Raw genomic sequence first — 20,635 nt, forward strand, 5'->3', positions numbered from 1 at the left:
GAGGGGGCGAAGATGACACAGGTCTTTCCTTTGAAGGAAAAGACCCAGAAGCCACACCTTGGTTTGTTATATTCACTTTCCATGGGCCGGAATTGAGTCCTACAATCACATCTCACCACAGGGAAGTTGGGAAATGCGGTCTATGTCTGGGCTGGCAGGTGGCCAGATCAAACTTCTCTTATGATGGAATAGGGAGGTGGATATTGAAAGGGGTGAGGGGGGAAGGTAACTCACAGTGTCTGCCACAATTTGTATGTGAATATGGGTGGACCATGGTTCATTCCAATAGAAATATATGACCCTTACAGCTTTGCTGTTAAAGTAGTAAAAATCTCTACTGTGGGAAGAGGCGGGCTCAGAGGAACCAGAGCCTGTTGCTGTAGACTAGAGGAACTCTCCTCCTTTGGAGGGTGGGGGTTCACTGTGGTATCTGTAAATCATCCATCTAGTTGACATTGATGAGGAGAAATGGAACGTGGTTGGGATAAAGATACTAAGTTACTTCTCTCAAGTATCAGTATAAAATCCATCTGGTATTAGGGTTTTGATTTTCAAATTACATTAGTATTAATTTTTTCTGAGAGTCAACCTCTGTCGGGGCTGGAACAAGACACGTGGGGGTCCTGAAATATACCTGATCTAAGACTCCATGGGAAAATCTAACAATATTGTTTTATGGTATAAAGATAATATTAAAGGAGAATTTTAGATTTAAGTTAAGTAAATTGTTCACATAATAAAGCTGCATTTGGTATGCATTATAGTTGTGGTATCAATTCCCAATCCCTTATCTCAAGGGGATTGGTGGAGAATTGATCATACCTCCATCTAGTTATGTTTTAAGTATGAAGGGGAGCAGAGTTTGCTACCCCAACACATGCCTCTTTGGGGTATTGAGTGTTTGGGGCTGGTTAATTTTAAGAAGCAGTAGATTTGGGAGAAGCTCTGAAACCCAAGTAGAAATAGAACATTTACACTTGTAAGGAAGTCTCCCTCTGTGAGGGCGCTTCCCTCCCAGCAGTCAGGTCGGCCTTCACCGTGGAGAAGGCCTGGGCTGCAGTCTGCGTGCCCATCTGGCCCTTGTTTTCTGTGCCTTTCCTGGTGACCCGCCATAACTGACTCTCCGCCCCCAACATCCTCTTTCTTCTTCAGCTGAAGGTGGCATTTAAGGTGATGTCTTCCATCGTTTTAGAGAGTTACTCGGTGTTCCTGGCTCTTGCCCATGTATACAGAAGTATACATGTTAAAAAAGTTTAATATGTTTGTCTCCTGCTAACCTGTTTCGTGCTAATTTGGTTATTAGTTCTGCCAGAAGAATCTTGAAGGGTAGAGGGAGATTCTTCCTCCCTGACAGGTGTTCGGCGTTTTTTACCCTATTTCTTCTCATCAGCTTTCTCCATTGACCAGTGTTCTAACTCCATGCTCATCTGGACAGAATGGTGGCTTTCCATGATTAGGACTCTTGATAATCACGCTGTGTGTTCTCTCAACCGGTCTGTTGGCAGACACTCAAGGTGACATAATATGCTCTGGGCTTATCTCGTGCTGTCGCTGCCCCAGCCCTGGAATCGCCATTTTTCCAGGGAGCCCTGGTCCCTGGTATTGGGGATGGCATGTAAAAAACAAGAGTGCTCACTGCTAACTTAGATGTCATTGCTTTCAGGCCTTCTAAGTGAGCAAACTTACACACACACACATGTATAAACATGTACATATTTACTTCTGTACGTGTCAATACAGAAGTAAATGGATCCAATGAGTTTGTAAGGATAACTCCAGTTCCATTGCTAATGCCTCAGGTTTCATTCTAGCCTTCCCTGTCTTTGTGTTTAGAACTCCCTTCTCCGACAGTGAGAAACGTGGCTTTCATTATCCTCAGCACGTTAGTCATTTGTTCAGCCCTGAAATCCAAAGATAAACCGTTATTTTGGAAAAAGCCTCATTACAGTTTGATATGTTTGATTTTTTTCTTTCCTTTAAACTGAGTCAAAATATCGTGTTGAAAAGTGACTTTGGTTAGTTAAGTGTAGTTATCTTAGTCATATGAAATACAGTTAGGTCATTTGTTTCTATTTTATATTCCATTTTAGGGTTCCTTCCCCTACTTCTGTTGGTGTTATTTTATTGCCTTTTGAATACATAAAATATTTACATTGTTTTGTTGATATCAGAAACACCCAAACCTGTAAGGATTTTTATGGGTTTATTTGAACCAAAGTGATACAATTGCTGGGAAGAAAAATCCAGAGAATGGCAGTTTTGCACCTTATTTTATACATTAGAATCAAAGGAGGAGGAATAAGAAGAGTTACTTGAAATTCACTGGTGGTAGATCGGGGAGACTGGAGAAAGCAAAGGGGTGGGGGTAAAACTCTGAGATTGGGCAAAAAGTAAAATGAGAAGACAGGTACTTATTTTACACTGGTGGGTACAGGATCATTAACAATGAACATTTGCATAGAGGTGGAATGAGGGAAAGAAGTTAATAATGAGGGGTTCTGTGTTCTTGTGTTCTGGGAGATAGTGCCCAGAGGGGTCTGAGAAGGGCAATTACTTTGGCATTAGACAGGCTCAGTTAAGGTAAAGATTGACCTTTGTCAAGGAAGATACCAGCCTAGGACACACCAACCACCATGACCCGCTTTCTGTTAGGAGGTGTTCATTTCAGAACATCCATATGGTTCCTTTAGGTCTCTGTGTTCGTGAGACCACCATGCAGGCCTCCCCTGAGCTTGTCAGGTTAAGTATCTGGCCCCTTATTCATCCACACTTCAAAGGTCAAAGCTATATGAAAAGGGCATCCTATTGCCTAAGCATATCAGTGTTGACTGTATTTTGAAAAAAAATAAATAGTGATAAGCTACAGTGAGCACTATTAAAAGTAAAGAAAAAAAAAGGTTTTTCTGGGGGTTTTTTTCTTGAAAATTAAACTTAAACCTTTACTGGATATAATGGCATAGAACACAATTACCAACTATTTCCTCTTTTTCCAAATTCTTCAGCAATCAAACATAGAAGCTCTAAAATCAGGAATACAAGGTAAAATTCCCGCAAACCAGTTGGCTGAAATATGGTTGAAGCTGATCGATGAAGTTATAGAAGACACAAGGTATACTGATTTTGTGTGTATCAGAATTCCCAGCCATGCTTCCCTCCCTTAAGCAGTAAGACCAGAAGAGCCTCTAGAGTTGTCCCCAGTGTTCACCTGAAAAATAAACCTGAATTAGTCAAGCTTCTCAGTTGGGAGGAGTCTCTGAATCACCAGCAGGAAGAGCTCTGCTTTCTGAGTTGGTGCCAAGTCTAAAGCAGCCCAGAGAGGCTGAGGCCCAACTCCAGGAGGCAATCCCAGGGCAACCTCAGCAAGGGGTCGGGGAGGTGAGGAGGGCGCAGGGCTGTGCCTCTGCCTCACATCCATCTCCGAAAAAAGGTGACTCCGGAATCCCACAGAGAATGGGATCTGGGGGTCGGGCATCAGTTTTACCATTCAGTACATTGTAATTCCAGCACATTCCAGAAACAGCCTTTTTTAGTTACTCTTTTACTGAATGCCCAGTCAACACTCTGGCCAAGCCTCCTTGATATAAAACCAGTGGATTTGACTTGCGCTAGAGAACATTTCATAACTGTGACTTGGGGAGCCAGCTCAGATCTCTGGGTATTTGGAAACCAGAGGGGGAAGTGATTCTTTCCAAACTCATTTTACATGTTGGCTAATAAAGCAGAGGATAGGGAAGTTCCAAAAGAAAAGCCTATTGAGTACTTCTCACAAGCAGCGAGAACCAGAGGTATTTTTCCCCACTCTGGGCTGATGCCCTGAGTCTCCCTGTCTCCTTGTGCCTTCTAGTGGCGTAAGCAGGTAATCGACATGCAGCTGAGGTGAAAGTACTGCTGGGTCCCTGTTTATTAGTATTCAGAGAATCTCAGTCAGGGTCCTAAGAGGTCATCTTTTCCAGTCTCCGTATTTTATAGATGAGAAAACAGGCGCAAGGAGGTGAAATGATGCATCCGATGCCCAGAGGGCAACTCCTCTTCCCTCTCCTTGTTTCACACCATCAACATCTAACTATTGAAAGCGTTACGTGTGACTTGAGCTATTGGCTTCTCTATATATTTGTGCCTCAAAGAATCATTCCTGGGACTTAATCCTTCCAATACATTGTCATATACTAATGCAAACAAACGGAAACATTTGGTAATACCTTTCATGTAGAAAATGTGAATTTTAAGGTTTGCTAAAAAATTGTTTTTGAAAAATCAGATTCATGTGAACTATTTCTTGAATTCAATTGGAATCTCTTATACTTCATGTAGCAGGAAATTTGTGTTTAAGAGAAGTCGTGCTAGGATTTTCTTCATTTAAGAAGCTGGGTGAAATTCAAACCAGTGGAAGTTTCAGGTAGAGACACTGTGAGAACTTCCTGGAATTGGTGACAACTTCACCCTGTGTCACCGCCAGCTGCCATGGTGACAGGGAAGCCTTGGCAGAAGGAGGCCATGGCTCCAGCTCAGCTGGTCCAGACTTCTCATTTTGAATGGGAACAAGGCCAGCACAATTTCCCCATATAAGAGGTTTAAGAGGTTCTTAACCTCTTGGGAGCCCCTTTGAATGACAAGGAGACAATGACAAGGAAGAAGACAACAATGAGATGATGATGGAACATTATTTAGACTTTATTGAGATCATAGAACTAGTAAATGGTGGAGTCAGGATTCGTACCCAGATAGTCGGCTCCAAAGCCTGTGTTCTTTATCATTACACCTCACTGCATGTCGACACAAATACACACTTCTCTTTAAAAGTTCCAGGGATTCACAGCCCTCTGGAGGCCCACTCACAGATGACCTGGGGTGTCCCTCAGTTAAGAACCCTTTGACTAAATGGTCTCTAATGTCACTCCTTCATTTTGTGGGTCCATACAGTGATTGCAGGAAGCAAAGGAAGGGAAGGCCGTTGCTCCCAGCTGCTGCTGCTGTTTCCGTCTTCTTTCCAGTGATGCCATGGGCCTTGGGTCAAACTCAAGGAGTTGCTTTGAGATTTTATCGCTCTGCATTCTTCCTGAGAATGAGGAGAGTCTCAGCTGGCACACCTGATCTACCCATGCCAGATGCAAATCTACGTCAGTTTAAACCTGCTCATGCTGTGGAGTCAGTTAGGAAACTGGTGTGGTTTGAAGGATGGCAACCAAATATAAGTGGCTTTAATGGTTCTGAAGCCTAAAAAGCTATTCTGCAAACTCTGTATTTTTCTGTTTCTGTTTTTGTTCTGTTTTGTTTTAGATACACATTGCCTCTCGTGGAAGGAAAAGCTAATGTCACAATTCTAGATACTCAGATCCGAAAGCTGCGGTCCAGATCTCTTTCCCAGATTCAGGAGGCAGCTGTGAGGATGAGGTCTGAGGCCACAGAGGTGAAGTCCACCCTGGGGGAAATCGAAGACTGGCTTGATAAATTAATGCAAATGACCGAAGAGGTAGGACTTTTAAACTACATGAATATCACTTGATATGAAAGAAGGATTCTGCAGAATGGTGCAAGGATAGAGATAGTAGTTGGAAAATCTGGTACATTACCTTGGATATTGACCAGATCTGATGGATGATGAAATCAAGGAGTTATTGGGCTGGGATGCTAATGGGTTGTGGGGTGAATGTCACTGAAGTCAGGGCAGAAGAGGAAATTTTGAGTTGGTTGTCCTGGGAAGGTCTTCAGAGTGGACAAATTATTATCATAATCATGATACAGTCAGAGTATTTCAAGTAGAGTGATAACATAGCAGATATGGATTAAATGCCATCTTTGGTTAGAATTGGGAAGACTTGGCTTTGAATCTGGATCTGTCATGTGTAACCTTGGACAAAGTATTCAAACTCTCTCAGCCTCAGTTTCCCCATATGAAAAATGGATGTAGATGTAGTACTCACTTCCCAGCATCGTTTTGTAAAGATTAGAGAGGAGGATGAGTGGAAAGGGCTCAGCACAGTGCAGGGCACACAGTGAGTGCTGAGTACCTTTTGACTGCCATTAGCCTTTGCAGACCAGAAGAACAAGGGAGTAGAAGACCCCTCCTACTGGCCTTCAGAGGGTGGGTGGGGGACTAATGTATTAGTAAATAGAAATACATTTTAAAAAACACATGTGATTATAGGTCACTTGTATTTTCTACTTTCCGTGCTTTGGTGCTTTTAAATTTTCTGTAGTGAACTTGAATCACCTTTATGTTTTTTAAAAAGTGGTTTTTAAAAACTAAATGAGGATTTCAGATTTGGCAAATATTGGAAAACATGTGACACCTGTAACCCTGTCACTGCTGTTGATGCCTTTCTTCAAATGATGGCGAGATAAGAGAGAGTATTCCCTAAAATATCTGTCAGCTCATTGAGTAGGCGGGCCTTCTGGCGCGTGAAGCAGCCCCCTTCCCTCCATGCCCTTGGGCCAGCCACAGCCTGCTACCAGCCCTGTGGGCTCACAGTGTGGTCCTAGAAGATGTGAGACTCAGGAATGTGGGACAGACAGCCCCAACACAGTGTTTCTTTGCCCAGTGGAGCCCTGAGGGTTCAGCCTGCAAGTCCCTTTGCATTTAGACTAACTCCAGCTTTGCTTCCTTTTCCACCCACTCCCACGACCAGCCGCAGAACAGTATGCCTGACATTATCATCTGGATGATCCGCGGAGAGAAAAGACTGGCCTATGCGCGCATCCCTGCACATCAGGTTTTATACTCCACCAGCGGGGAGAGTGCATGTGGGAAATACTGCGGGAAAATCCAGACAATCTTTCTGAAGGTATGGCTTCATCACTGTGCAGTGTGGACTAGTTAAATGCAAAACCCATATCCCTGAGAAGGGGCTGCTTTATAATATGCCAGTCATTGAATGGCTTGAATGTGATCAATTCCAGCCCATTCTGGCCATTCCTCCGGGGCAGTAATTCCCAGAGAGGTTTGCTGGCATTCAATCAAGGACTCTTGGAGAGGTCTTTGTGGCGCTGATATTAACATGGCATTGTGAATGCTTTGCATTCTGGCTTGAATTTTCCGCTAATGTCTGAAGTCCCATGCAAAGCAATGCCTTTCTTCCCTTCCCTTCTAGGGGGTGATTGGAAATAGGCGGGGGGAGGGGGGTGGAAGGAAATCATATAGATAGTCCATGGAATCTATTCCCTAACCAAATGGGTCCTTAAGTTGAAAAATTTTGAGAATTACTCATACTTTAGGGCAGGAATTGGGGACATTTGTAGAGTCACTGGATCCTTTAATTGCCTGATTAAAGCTACTGGTACTGTCCTGTAGAAGAATGCACATCTCTCATGCCTGTGTTTTGCATATGATTCAGGAGCTTCCCAGAACGTGCAGGTCCAACCCAGGATCCTGGAGTAAGAACTGCTCTCTGTGTGCATAGGCAAAACCAAAGGAGGCCCCGGGGCTGGAAACGGGGGTCAGAATGGTCCCACTTGCACGTTTAGCATCCCTCTCCACGGCTGACCCCATCTGAGTGCTTTGGATTTGGGGGACAGGAATACAGAGCAAGAGGAGAAATGATAACAGTCAGGGGAGAGTGTCCTCTTAAAGCAAGGAGATATCTGCTAACTTTTAATAAATGTACTCATTGCCCTGTAATCAGGAGAGTGAAAATAGAACCAGAGTGATTATCTTCCTTCAAGTACCTCTTGGTGGGATAAGTTTTACTTAAGATAGAACCACAATTATAATTGACCTCAGCAGTGGGTGGAAGCAAACTGATTAATAAATAAAATTTCACAGGGGGTGGGAGAGGAGGCACAGTGGTTTTCTCTGTGTTAGATTTTAGAACTCAGTGGATAAACAGCAAAGTGCTTTTAAGAGAATGTTTTATATATTTATTGATTTTGTTAATACTCATTATCTAGTTTAGAGAATTATTTAATTCAGTGGGGTTCTTTTTGGTCTTGGGACCCCTTTCCACAAAATAATAATAATAATAATTTTACAAAAATTGTTGGAAGACCCCAGAGAGCTTTTGTTTATGTGGGTTATATCTATTAATATTTACTATAATAGAAATGAAAACAGACATTGAAAAATATTTATTAATTAATTTTAAAATAACAATAATAAATCCACTGCATGTTAATGTAACTTCCATGTTTTCATAAAATATAACTGTACTTTCTTTAAAAATCAGAGAGCAAAGTGATACTGTGTTACATTTTTGCAAACTTCTTTAATGTCTACCTTCACAGAAATGTAACTGGATTCTCATATCTGCTTCTACATTTGTTCTGATGGAATAAGTTGTTTGGATGAAGGATATAAAGAGAATCTGACCTCACATAAGTATATAGTTTAAAAAGGGAGGAAACTTTTCCAGATAATTGTGATACTCATCTCTGATACAGCACCAAACCCAAGTGGTAGCTTTACAAAGGTTAATTGCAATGTGGAATCAGAAACCACATCAATGAACCTCATACTGTCTGCTACATTTAGATGCAGTGTCTATCTGGTACTTTGAATGGTGCTTTTATGCATGCATGGTTCTGTAGCAGACACTGAGCATTTGGAAAATACTGGTTTACTGAGGTATGCTGATCTTCCTGATGTTGACACATCTCATCATATAATGTCAAAAAGTCACCATCAGTATCACTTATAAGAAAGGCCTTTATGTGTCGGGAAGCTATCAAGCTCACTGTGACAGGTACAAGTTTTCCAAAATTCTCATTTTTACTTGAAAGTCAGAATTTTATCATTGGCAACAAAATACAGTCAGTTGTTGTCCTTGACATAACAAGGCTTGCTTTGTGTATGTTCAGGAAAACGTCTGCCTCAAACCCACATTTGTTTGTCAATCACCGTTTCAAGTAAGAAAGGTATTTCATTTTTTTTAAAAGGCTAATTCAGTTCAGCAATTGCACAAGCTTTTGTTCAAGAAGTACATTTATTAATAGCACACTGTGTGTGTACTTCCCCTTTCATCACACGAAATCTGAAAAAGATGCACTCACCAATCGTGATTTGATAACATTAGTGTTTTTACTGCTTTATCAAGGAACTTCTTGAGTAATGCTGGCGTTTTCTTTTCTTCATGGGGAGTGATGAAGAAAACTGTTAACTGCCAGTACAGTTTGGCTTCTCCGCCTTGGTTCCTGCCACAGTGTCTGGCTTTTGCACCAGCAATTCCAATGCCAATACAGTGAAAAAGACGAGTGACATCTTAACATGATCAGGAAAACAGTTTTGACCCGTGGCCGGCCTGAGAAGGTCTCAGGGACACACAGGGTTCTGTGGATCACAGTTAGAGGACCATTCACTGATGTAGCTGTTATTTAATCTCTGCTGTAGGGTCATTTGGAAATATTTTAACTGTGCAAACATGCAATTAGACCGGTGAGAGCAACGATTAGATGTTGGGTCTGCTTTTGGCTTGGACTTAATGTCCCAGCCTGTGCTGTGCCCACCGTAATGTATGGTGTTATTGTGCATCTCGCAGTATCCACAGGATAAAAACAATGGACTGAAGGTGCCGGCGCAGTTGCGAGTGAACATCTGGCTGGGCTTAAGTGCTGTCGAGAAGAAGTTCAATAGCTTCGCAGAAGGAACATTCACCGTCTTTGCTGAAATGGTACATTTAATGTCATTGCTCTTTTCTCCTGTGTGTGTGTGTGTGTGTGTATGTGTGGAGGGGTATGCTTACTTTTCATCTTTAGGGAAAACATTCACATATCTAAACCACCAACCTCATCATTACTGCCTAACCCCAGTTCTGAATCTGAGGGGATAGGGAGAGACTGACTTGGGCTTTTATTGTCAACACTGGGACACAGCAGAGTGATTCACACTCCGACAACCCAGGAATGAGGGCAGTGGAGAGGTTCAGAGCTTGAGAGCCTGTTTGGGGTCAGGAGTCTTTAAGTCACAGCAACCCCCTTTCTCATGAAGGGGAGCCTCAGGTGGTTTGCTGGAGGGCAAAGAAAATGCTGCCTGAATACTTCAGAGACAATAGAGATAATCTGTGCAACCTTTGCCGAGGTAAAAGTATACTTACTTATTAAAAGTCTCATTACAATGAAACCAATGAAAATAATTTTTACAAACTTCACAGCTAAAGGCAGAGTTATTTGGATTTGTTTTTTATGTACTATTTTTAACTCAAAGTGCTTATCGCTGTAAATTTATTAGATGGATTCGGTGGGTCTCTTCTGATGATTTTCGGATGAACTCCGTTCTTCTACAGATGGGCCTTCATGCTCAGTTAAGTGGGGAGACTGTTTTCTTTGTAGCTAATGTGTGCATGTTTCTTGCTGCCTGACATTATACCTGACAGCTGCTTCAGGACTGGGGTTCCGATCTGTTTGCTGGGCAAGAAACCCACGGCCATCTTCTGTTTTTGCTCTTTATTCATTTGGCAGTACCTGGCACATAAATATTCACTGAATGAATAAATAAATACATGGTAACAGAATTCATCCATCCGCCCATCCATCCATCTGTCTCTCCGTCTAAGTGTTTAGGGAACAGTGGGGGGCTTTATACCAGGCACGGAGGCAGGTGCTGATGTGTCCTCACGGATCACATTATCTAGTGCAATGATTGTAAAGCTGGGTGTCTTGTTAAGCACGCTCACTGCCAGAGCCTCTCCAGGGATTCTCATTCTGTAGCTGAGTTAGGGATGAGCACCAGAGATGATGCCAGTGTGAGTGGATATGGACCATCAGTGGACCACTTTGAAAAACAAACACATGACAGACACGAAAGTCCTTACAGTGCAGACTTAGAAATGCAATTGGATGTAAATAGAGGGTGTGCTGGAAGTTGCAGAGGTGGCCCTGAGTGGCGGATGTTGATGACCAGTCAGATGGGCAATGTGAAGTGGAGGGCATCTGGGTACACAGACTGCTGGTTAAAGGCCACAGCATTAAAGCCGTGTGAAGCTCCCATCTCCGCGGCTGCGGATGCCCTGTTGTCTGTGCCAAGCTCCTTACCTGGGTTTTACTAGAGCCATGCTGGCTTCCAAGCAGAAGTGGCAGGAACACCTTGTTCCTGCATTCTGTGTCTTTGTCACTTGGAAACCAAAGAAGCTGTGCACATGCTCTCAAGTCGGACAGCCTCTGTGACAACAGCTCCTTTCGCTGCTCCTCACACTCATCTCCTCTCAGGGCTCAGAGTCAATATCTGAGGCAGGTACTAATGTGTCCTTGAACCCAGTTTCCCCATCAGCCCCTTACTCAAACTTCTCTCCTCCTCCTTCAGCCAAAACTCCCCTATCACTTACACAAATCATCTTTTCAATGAGCTCATCAGCAGACAAATGAAAATTTTAGCTTGGACCCAAAGAAGTACACTCACCCTGGCAAATCTCAACTCTTCTGATAGCTGACATGGTAAGGGCAGATCACTGTAGATTTCTAAATTCTAACTTAGAAAGAGGTGCCCTGTGAGCCAGAGTCTGCTGTTGCCACCAAACCTGCTTCCAAAAAGGTCTCGGTCTATCCACCACTGGGGATGAAGGCTCAGAACTTTTAGGTGCCAAACAACCTTCATGTTTCATATGAGTTCTGTGTGGGCTGCCTGGGAAATGTGGCATCAGTTACAATATTGTCTCTATGGTGAAATGTGCCCCAACTTCTAGGCAGTAGACTTGCAAATAAACTTAGAAGCCTGCATATTCATGAACTGAGGACTTCTTACAGGTCTCTAAAAGATGAGGTTCAGAGAACAATGGGGAGCCATCCAAAATAATAATGGAAACAACCAGCATGATGTGCCACTGCTTACAAAGCACTTTCACAATTGTGTGCACATTTGAACTCCAGGACAACTTTATAAGGAAGATAGTATTGTATTATCCCCAGTTTATAGATGGGAACACCGAGTCTTAGAAAAATGAAAAACTTACCCTAAATTGCATAATCAGTAACAGACCAAGTTTGGTCCATACCTTCTGAGTATAAAGCTTTTTCTCTTTCCATTGCTGTTGAGCCCAAGTCCTAGATAGACTTGAAAATTCATGGACTGGTTCTGTTTCTTGCTCCCTAATGGTGTTTCTCCATTTTTATTTTATTTAATAGTATGAAAATCAAGCTCTTATGTTTGGAAAATGGGGCACCTCTGGATTAGTGAGTCGCCATAAATTTTCTGATGTCACAGGAAAAATAAAACTCAAGAGGGAATACTTTCTGCCTCCAAAAGGCTGGGAATGGGAAGGAAACTGGACAGTTGATCCTGAAAGAAGGTAAGTTTTCCATTTTCTGAGAAAAATGATGGCAATGAAGCTTTTCCCAGAAATTGGTAAATGAGTCTTCTCTGTTGTTTTTGATAATATTTATGTGACACCCAATAAACAGGAGTAAGTCTATAGAAATTCATGGAAATGTAAAACATGTCATCATTGTTCTATTGTAAGACAAACAAATATAAAAAGACCCTGGTACTAACATTTATGAAGAACTTACTATGTGTGAATGTGTCGAGCTGTGTGCTAAGCACTGACATCCTCTTATTGAATACAGACTACAGCCCTACAAGATACGTAGTGTCAAAAATTGTCAAGGATCTGAGATTTTTACCTTCTTGCAAGTTTAACAACGTCACCTGCTGGATACTGATAGGAGACACAGGATTCCTGCTCCAGAGAATAAGGACTTTATTGCCCACAGCAATGGCAGCTCCTGAGCCTGAACGTTTACTCTACCTCTCTGAGCCCCTGTTCCCGCAGGGAGGCAAGAAGGCAGTCACATGACCCTTGCATATGCAATGGATTATGTAACGAGAGAGGAACCCTGACTTTAGGGAACCCAAATATTTTATAATGGGTAGTAAGCATGCTGGCTCTTTGCTCCAGACAAAAACACCATCTCTGACTTTCAAAATTTCCCATGTAAACATCCTTGAAAAGATAGCCTGTAACAAAAGTTATGGGGCCTGTGTGCAGAAATTCAGGACACACACACACAAAGATTTATCTCCCAACAAATAATAGTATTATATGCTCTTTACTGAAACCTAAAGGCGTTAAGTTATCCAAAGACACTCAGGCTGTGTTACAAGTCTAGCCTGGGCATTAGAGCCAGCGTTCAACTGTTATGCTGGAACATCCGTAAGAAACAATAGAGGGAGCCATTTAAATGGGTGAATGTGTGGTATGTAAATTATATCTCAAAAGCTGTTATTAAAAAGGAAAGAAAGGAGAAACAGTTGAGAGCGGCAAACGTGTTTTCCCTGGAGTCTGGGAGAAACCAGAGCCTGGTCTCTGAGTGTTGCCAGCAGCAGCAGACCGGAGGTCCTCCTTCTCTCCACTTCCTGACAGCATACTTGAGTTTGGAGGAAACGAGCTGTGGACTTGGATTTTAAGACCCCAAGTAGTTTGCGATCTCTGTCCACATTTGTTTCCTGTCATCACACGGGCATTGGGGCAGGAGGGACATGAGTGTGCTGTGTCTGGTCGGTTAAGACCCAGTGTTTGCCCATGAGTGCTTTTAACCCATGGCAGCTTACTTTGGATGCAACTGGGGTCGCTAGTAGGGAGAAGGGAAATGAGATTTGAATTGGACAGACGGGAGGAAGGTTAGTGAGGACAGGGGAAGGCAGGGAGCATTATGATTGGAAAAGCAGGAAGGCCAAAGCGTGTCAGGCCTGGATGGGACCTCACAGGCAGCAGCCAGGTGCTCTGTCCCCTCCTCTGGGGCCCAGAGAAGTGATGGATGAGCCCAATTTATACAAATGGTTTGGACTGTTTGTTTTCTGATTTGTTTCCAGTGCTTGATTCTAGGGGAGAATATGTCAGGGAAAGGATGTAGAAATGGTAAAGGAAAAAGAAACCTCACTTGAGTGGCTACCTGGCAGAAGATTTGAGTCAACATTGGAACCCCCGTGCTTTCCTCTGTGGGTTGTCAGAATAGCTCCATATCCAAGGGAACAATTGGCATGGCAGAGAGTCAGTATAGATTTCTCAAGTGCCCACATGGAGTCTGGACTCTTAAATGGCCTGGTTTGGCTGCCTACCTAGGAACTATACAGAAAATTTAAACTCCTCTCTTCAGTTTGTGATACATAGACTGAGCGAGCAATGAGTAAAAATGTCCACGTCGGCCTCTTGAGACTGTCTCCACTCCGTTTTTAAAAACAGGGTGAATGCAGAAGGATGACTGCCCATCTTTTTGAACTGCTAGCCAAGAGCTTTGCTGAGAAAAAGCTGGACGTCCCTCAGCTGAAATGGATATATGGAATATGAGGTCCCCAAAAGAAGCTGCCTTTTTTCTTTTTCCCAGTTCCCACCCTAATGACTGAGAGTAGCAACCCTGCTAGTCTGAGGAGTAGCAGGTCTCATAATTCAGGTCTCATCGTTCCAGCAGGCCCCTTCATCAGAGGAATGCCGGATGCTGTTAGTACAAAGAGGAGTTTGGAGTGGACAACACACAGGGTAGAATGAGGAGGGAACTGGTGCCATCCAGGCTGTAGATGGTTCCGGACCATTGGAAAGAGCTGGGGTTGTTGGCTACCATTTCTCTCTTGGTAACACGAGCTTTGCCTGCAGCTTGCTGACAGAGGCAGATGCGGGTCACACGGAGTTCACAGATGAAGTATATCAGAATGAGAGTCGCTACCCTGGGGGCGAGTGGAAGCCGGCCGAAGACACCTATACTGATGCGGTGAGTGGCACGTTCCTAAGACAGAGCCTTACACATTAGCTCTTCGGGTCCATGGTCTGTAAATCCACTAACCTCAGGCCTAGCTTCCTCTTCTCTTCTGCTCTGTCTCATATGCTGAACAGTCTTCATTCATAACAAACCACACAAGTATACCTATAATTATTTTCTGTAAATAATTGTATAGAAGAAAAGACACTTGGGCCCCGGCTGGTGTGGCTCAGTGGATTCAGCACTGGCCTGCGAACCAAAGGTCACCAGTTCGATTCCCAGTCAGGGCACATGCCTGGGTTGTGGGCCAGGTCCCCAGTAGGGGGCGTATGAAAGGAAACCGATCACTGTTTCTCTCACACATCGATGTTTCTCTCCCGCGCTTTCTCCCTCTCTTCCCCTCTCTCTAAAAGTAAAGAAATAAAATTTTTAAAAAACAAAAAAAAGAAAATACAAGACATTGGACCTATTTAACTAGATGTTGGTACATGGTAAAAGTTGTACAATTTTTAAAAGTGTAAATATTTATTATTTAATTAATGTTAAAAGTCATTACCAAGTGAAGGTTCATGTCTTTAGAATATTCAAAGAGCATAAAAAGAAATAAAAAGTAATTTTCCATAATCTATATTCTAACCCCCAGAGATAACCATTGATAGAAGTTTTCTGTTTATATACAAGCATATAAATTCCACTCCCCACCCCCCCACACATGAATTATACGCACAGTTCTACAACTTGTAATTTTCACATAATATATCTTGGACATCTTTTATGTACATATAGATCTTTTGTAAATTTTTCTTTGCCAGATCCAATGCTGTTATTATGAAGCTTTTTCTTCTATTAATATATATTAATTAGCCTTTATTAGAAAAGATAGTTGTAAAAGTAGCTCTGAAATATTTATGAAAAAAAAGACGTTTCTTCTTTAAAATCTAAGTTTGCTTTTATCCGATTTTGGAATCTTTAAAAGGTGTCTTATTACAAGTTAAAGAAATGGGCTGTGTTCGGTCTGTGCAACCCTATTAGGGTCCCCTTGCTCCAACGAGCTTGGAAAGTGTCTGCGGTATTTCCTTACGTGCACCCACTATAATTGAACGGGTCCTCTTTTGGTGGACTTATAGTTTCTTTTCCCCAGTCTTGGTTTTTATAAAAGATGTAACAATGAACGTCCTTAGACATACATTTTTTGAAAGTTCGTCTGCAGGAGAGGTCCCTGGATTGGCTTGGCCAAGGTTTTCACACACATAAAGTTTTGATAAATATTGCCACCCTGCTTTCAAAGGGGTTGCGTGAGTTGATAGTTCAGTCAGCAGCATATCAGAGGGCTGTTTTCTGAACACTCACTATCCCCCTTTAACATCTTTGTCAACTTGAAAAAATGGTATTCTGTTGCTATTTTAGTTTTCACACTCTTAATTGAAAGTGAAGCTGAGTATTTTTCCATGTGTCTATGGACCACCTTCATTTCCTTTCCTATGAACTGTTTTTCCATAACACTTCAGTTTTTGTGCAGAAGTGAAGTCAGTATTTAACATAAACTTTCTTCAGTTTTACATGATCAGTATCTACAACCTCTAGCACCATTATTCCATACTTGAAAACATGTGTTTTTCATGCTTTATCCATTTCTGATGAGTCTTTTCCAATATAATTCCTCATAAAAAGCACCATTTCATAATATTAAATTGAATCATGTGAAACTGCTGATAGTTCACCATTTTTGACCTATAAAAACAATTTCCCATGGTTCAACCTAATACACTCTCTAATGGTGTAAACAAAGGTATTCTAAAACAAAACAAAAGCCTAATTTTTACATAGCAGTTGTGTCTAAATAAAGATTATACAGATTTTTCTGAGGAAGACTGATATCTAAGATGGTATCTCAGTTGCCATGGGAATACCACAGCCAAGTGTGAGGAATCGTATCTCGCCTTTGCGTTTTAGTTGACATTATGGCTTAGTGGTAACTTGTCATTTTTTGTTTCTTTAAAGAATGGTGACAAAGCAGCATCACCCAGTGAGCTCACTTGCCCTCCAGGCTGGAAATGGGAAGATGACGCATGGGGATACGACATAAATCGTGCAGTGGATGAGAAAGGTAACATTTTATATTTTATTTTAATATTTTTTATTTTTTGGTTACAGTTGACATTAGTTTCAGGTGTACAAAATAGTGATTAGACATTTATATGCCTTATAAACTGATCACCCCAATAGGCCTGTAGAGGAAGGTAACATTTTAGATCTATTACCTGACCACGGGTTCTGCAGCTGCCCTGGTTAGTCAGAGTGACGTTTCCTTGGGAGGGAGGCATCTTGCTCCTGTTGGTTGGTCTGTGACAGCCAGGTCATGTGGATTTTACTTGCAGTGATTCAGATGCAAAATCAAAAGGACAAGCCAGGGCCTGGACAGGTGCGGGGTTGGGGGACTGTCAAGAGTAAAAAATATGAGGCAAGGGGGCTGGGCAGCTGGACTTTGAGATGCTGGGGATCTGTGATGAGAACGTGGAAGGGAACCGGAGTGTACATTTTCTCTTCTAACCACACCCCATACCCTCCGTGGAGACTGTAAAATACCTTCAAAGTCCTGTTCCGCAATAGTGCAGACTGTTGACGTGGCCTCTGCTAATGGTGCCTATCCCTTTCCGTGAACACTCATCTAAAGTTTAAATGAACTGTAACGTTCGGAATTGTCAAAATAGGAAATCTGATTTTTTTTTTCTAAGATGGAGTAGTACAAAGAAAGACCTAGCATTGATAAACATTTCTTTTTTTAGTTTATTTTTATTGTATTTTTTTCCATTACCATTTGTCCCCATTATACCCCCTACTCTGCACCCCCCGCCCCACACCCACCGAGTAAAGCAGATTTCAAGTTCCCTCACCAATCCCGATGCACATACCAGGCCTTCTAATGATGGTTAACACTGAGCATAAACTACGTGCTGAGCACTGATCTAGTGCTTTGCATGCATTATTTGCCTGCATTCTTTTTTTAAAAGGTGTATTTTACCACTATGCTGGAGAAGCTGGGCCATAGGCAGGTTTACTAACTTGCAAGAAACTTTTTTAGTACACAGAGAGTATATAGGGATGCTGGGATTTAAACTCAAGCTGTGTGACTACACAGGCCACACGCCTTTAACAACCATTGACTCCTGCCTCTTGCATTAGGCTTTATTCTTAGATGCATTCAGTGACCATAAATGACTGGAGGTATAAAAGAGAGTGGGATCCCCATGGCCACAGAGGAAGCTTTTAGGGGAGCGAGCCAGGGGAATACTGCTGGATTCAGTTTGACTGAATTGCAGCAAAGTGAAAGGAGCAAGAGCACTCAGTTGTGATCGCAGAGAGTATTTGGGGGGTAGAGAGAGTGACGGAATGTTTCTGGGAAGTTTATGTGGCAATCTGGCACAAGTGTATCTCCTCTGGATAACCATTCACAAACTGTTCTAGGCTGGGAGTATGGAATTACCATTCCTCCTGATAACAAGCCCAAATCCTGGGTTGCGGCAGAGAAAATGTATCATACTCACAGACGGCGAAGGCTGGTCCGAAAACGCAAGAGAGATTCAACACAAACCACGTCAAGTACTGCCAAGGTCAGGGGGGCAGTGGGAGGGAGCTGGGCTGGGGCTCTGCCTTCCAGACCACAAAGAATTCCACTTATTTATTCTACAGAAGGTGTTTGCCAACCAGGGACCTAATGCCTTGCTCCAGGGCTCTCCAAGTGTGCTCCTCGCCCACAGGGGCAACACCAGGAGTTTGTTAGAAATGCCCTACTGATTTAGAAACCCTGGCCGGGGACCCAGGAGCAAGTCCCCCGGGTGATTCTGAGAACCACGCAAGAGGTAGTCGCGGAACAGCATTATGGTGGCATAATGGAATAGTAGCTCAGGACCTGGAATAAGACATACAAGGATTCAAATCCTGGTTTCATTTTGTTTCTCATCAGCAAAATGGGTACAATATCCTGCTTCTAATTAGGGAGCGTTAGGGCTTAAATGCAATAATAATAAGTTAAGTGGAACAATAATACTAATTGCAGTAATAAGTGGCATGTTTTGTGTGTCTTTTATAATGCTAGATACTGAATATGCATTATTTACAATCTGCGCGGTTAACATTTTATCCCCATTTCACAGAAATTAAATAGATTTGCTCTGGGCCGTATGTCTAGTAACTGATACAGCCGGTGTCTGAGCCCAGGGTAGGCTCATCCTAACAAGAACTCTTTCCATTCCACAACGTTCCTTACTCACACTAGGTGGTGTGAATGAAGCTTCTTTGCATTAGATGGTGAGCTTCTTAGGCACAGAGATGGGTCCATAGTCATCTCTGTGCCCTTCTTGCCAGCCCAGATTGAAATTGCTGATCAGTGAGTATTTGTTACTTAATTATCCCTGTCCTGATGGGTTGAGAAGTTTCTAGAGGCACTTGACTCTCTCCTTCCACGTGAGAGCACCAAGGTGATGTGGGGAGAATACGGAGCCACCAGTCAGAAGACTGGATACTTGACCCTGTCCTACCGACGGGCACTGTCGAGACTTTGATCACATTCCCTAACCTGCCTCACCTCCTGGCTGCAGGAACTATATCAGTGCCACTGTCAACACTACTGGAGGGTCAATGATAAGAGCACGCTCGACCTGGATTTTCTGTTAATTCAAAGTTGAAAAAATAGCACCTGCAATGATAAGAACCTAGAGGAAGCTTTTGTTTCTATAATCATAATAGTATATTATGATATACATTATTCAGTATTATTCTACATTTATTAAACCTAGTCATACCTTTCAAATATTTCCATAAAATTTCCACCACTAAACTGTCAGCTACATGAAGACAAAGACTCATTGTGCCTTTCCCTTCCCTGCTTCCTCAGCTCTTAACACAAGCCCTATTGCATAGCAGACACTCCTATTTGGTCAGTGAATTGAATAGAACGTAGCAAACTGAGATCATTTACATATGAATAGTTCTCAGACAAAAAGTGCTATACTCAGTTATTAATTATCACAGAAGTCATATACCCTGACCTATCTATCATGTAATTATCTATCATGTAATTATTAGTTATGGCAGCTATTAGCTTAGACAAGACATTGAAACCCTGGGGAGGGCGTTATCAATTCTTTCCTCCATATATAAAATGGAGATAATAATGGTTTCCAAACTATATCAGAATAGCAATGTTTTCTTAAGAGCTAATAAAGTGAGAACACAGAAAGCAACTTGAGAAAGAAGTGATTTACTCTACCCACCCCACCCTGAAAGTCTGATAAGGTGCCTCTCCTGGTCGGCCAGCCACCACCTTGGCAACACCCATCCCACCGTAACTGTCCAGCTCTCTCTGTACCACGGCCGGTCAGCTCTGCGAGGGCAGGCGGCCTGCCCGTCCTGTCGTTTGTCGTGTCTGGGGCCCCTAGCCCAGTGCTAGATTGGTTTTCAGTACTTATGTGTTGATTGACCAAATAACTTGCTTTATCAATGTAAGGATCAGGATGATGGTGATCATCATTAAAACTTTTACTCCCACTTTAGGCCATGGAAGAACTTAAAGACCAGGAGGGCTGGGAATATGCTTCTTTAATTGGCTGGAAATTTCACTGGAAACAGCGGAGTTCAGATACTTTTCGCCGCAGACGCTGGAGGAGAAAAATGGCTCCATCAGAAACACACGGCTCAGCTGCCATCTTTAAACTTGAAGGTGCCCTTGTAAGTACCAAGGAGCCGAATCTCAACTAATATTGGTCTAGGGAGAATAGGTGGGTGTTGGATACAGTACCACTGATTTCACAGAGGTCCCTCCGGTACTGCGAGACTGCATATAATTTGAGAGAAAGCTCCACATGCTATGTGTTCAGACATTTTTGAGGAATGAATACACCATTAACATATGAAAGTGCTGAGAAGCCCTGCTGCAGACACACCTGTTTAGTGTGGTTTCACCTGGCGTTTTCCAAGTGTATCTGTTCCCGCGCCCTTGTTGCAGGTGACATCTAGTAACGTC

At 42.6% G+C, this 20,635-nt stretch overlaps 1 protein-coding gene across 2 annotated transcripts in view; it reads left to right on the top strand.

The window, feature by feature from the left end:
• The window catches only part of MYOF (myoferlin), a 142,416-nt gene that overhangs the window by 78,151 nt on the left and 43,630 nt on the right, over positions 1 to 20,635 (top strand). For both annotated transcript variants that reach the window (XM_024563408.4, XM_024563409.4), the window contains 9 exons: positions 3,003 to 3,109; positions 5,278 to 5,470; positions 6,627 to 6,782; positions 9,468 to 9,599; positions 12,046 to 12,209; positions 14,511 to 14,625; positions 16,615 to 16,720; positions 18,079 to 18,224; positions 20,167 to 20,340. In XM_024563408.4, coding sequence (XP_024419176.2) covers positions 3,003 to 3,109; positions 5,278 to 5,470; positions 6,627 to 6,782; positions 9,468 to 9,599; positions 12,046 to 12,209; positions 14,511 to 14,625; positions 16,615 to 16,720; positions 18,079 to 18,224; positions 20,167 to 20,340 — 1,293 coding nt within the window. The remainder of the gene's footprint in view (positions 1 to 3,002; positions 3,110 to 5,277; positions 5,471 to 6,626; positions 6,783 to 9,467; positions 9,600 to 12,045; positions 12,210 to 14,510; positions 14,626 to 16,614; positions 16,721 to 18,078; positions 18,225 to 20,166; positions 20,341 to 20,635) is intronic.

This window comes from Desmodus rotundus, chromosome 4 (genome assembly GCF_022682495.2).
Source record: "Desmodus rotundus isolate HL8 chromosome 4, HLdesRot8A.1, whole genome shotgun sequence".
Lineage (NCBI taxonomy): Eukaryota > Metazoa > Chordata > Mammalia > Chiroptera > Phyllostomidae > Desmodus > Desmodus rotundus.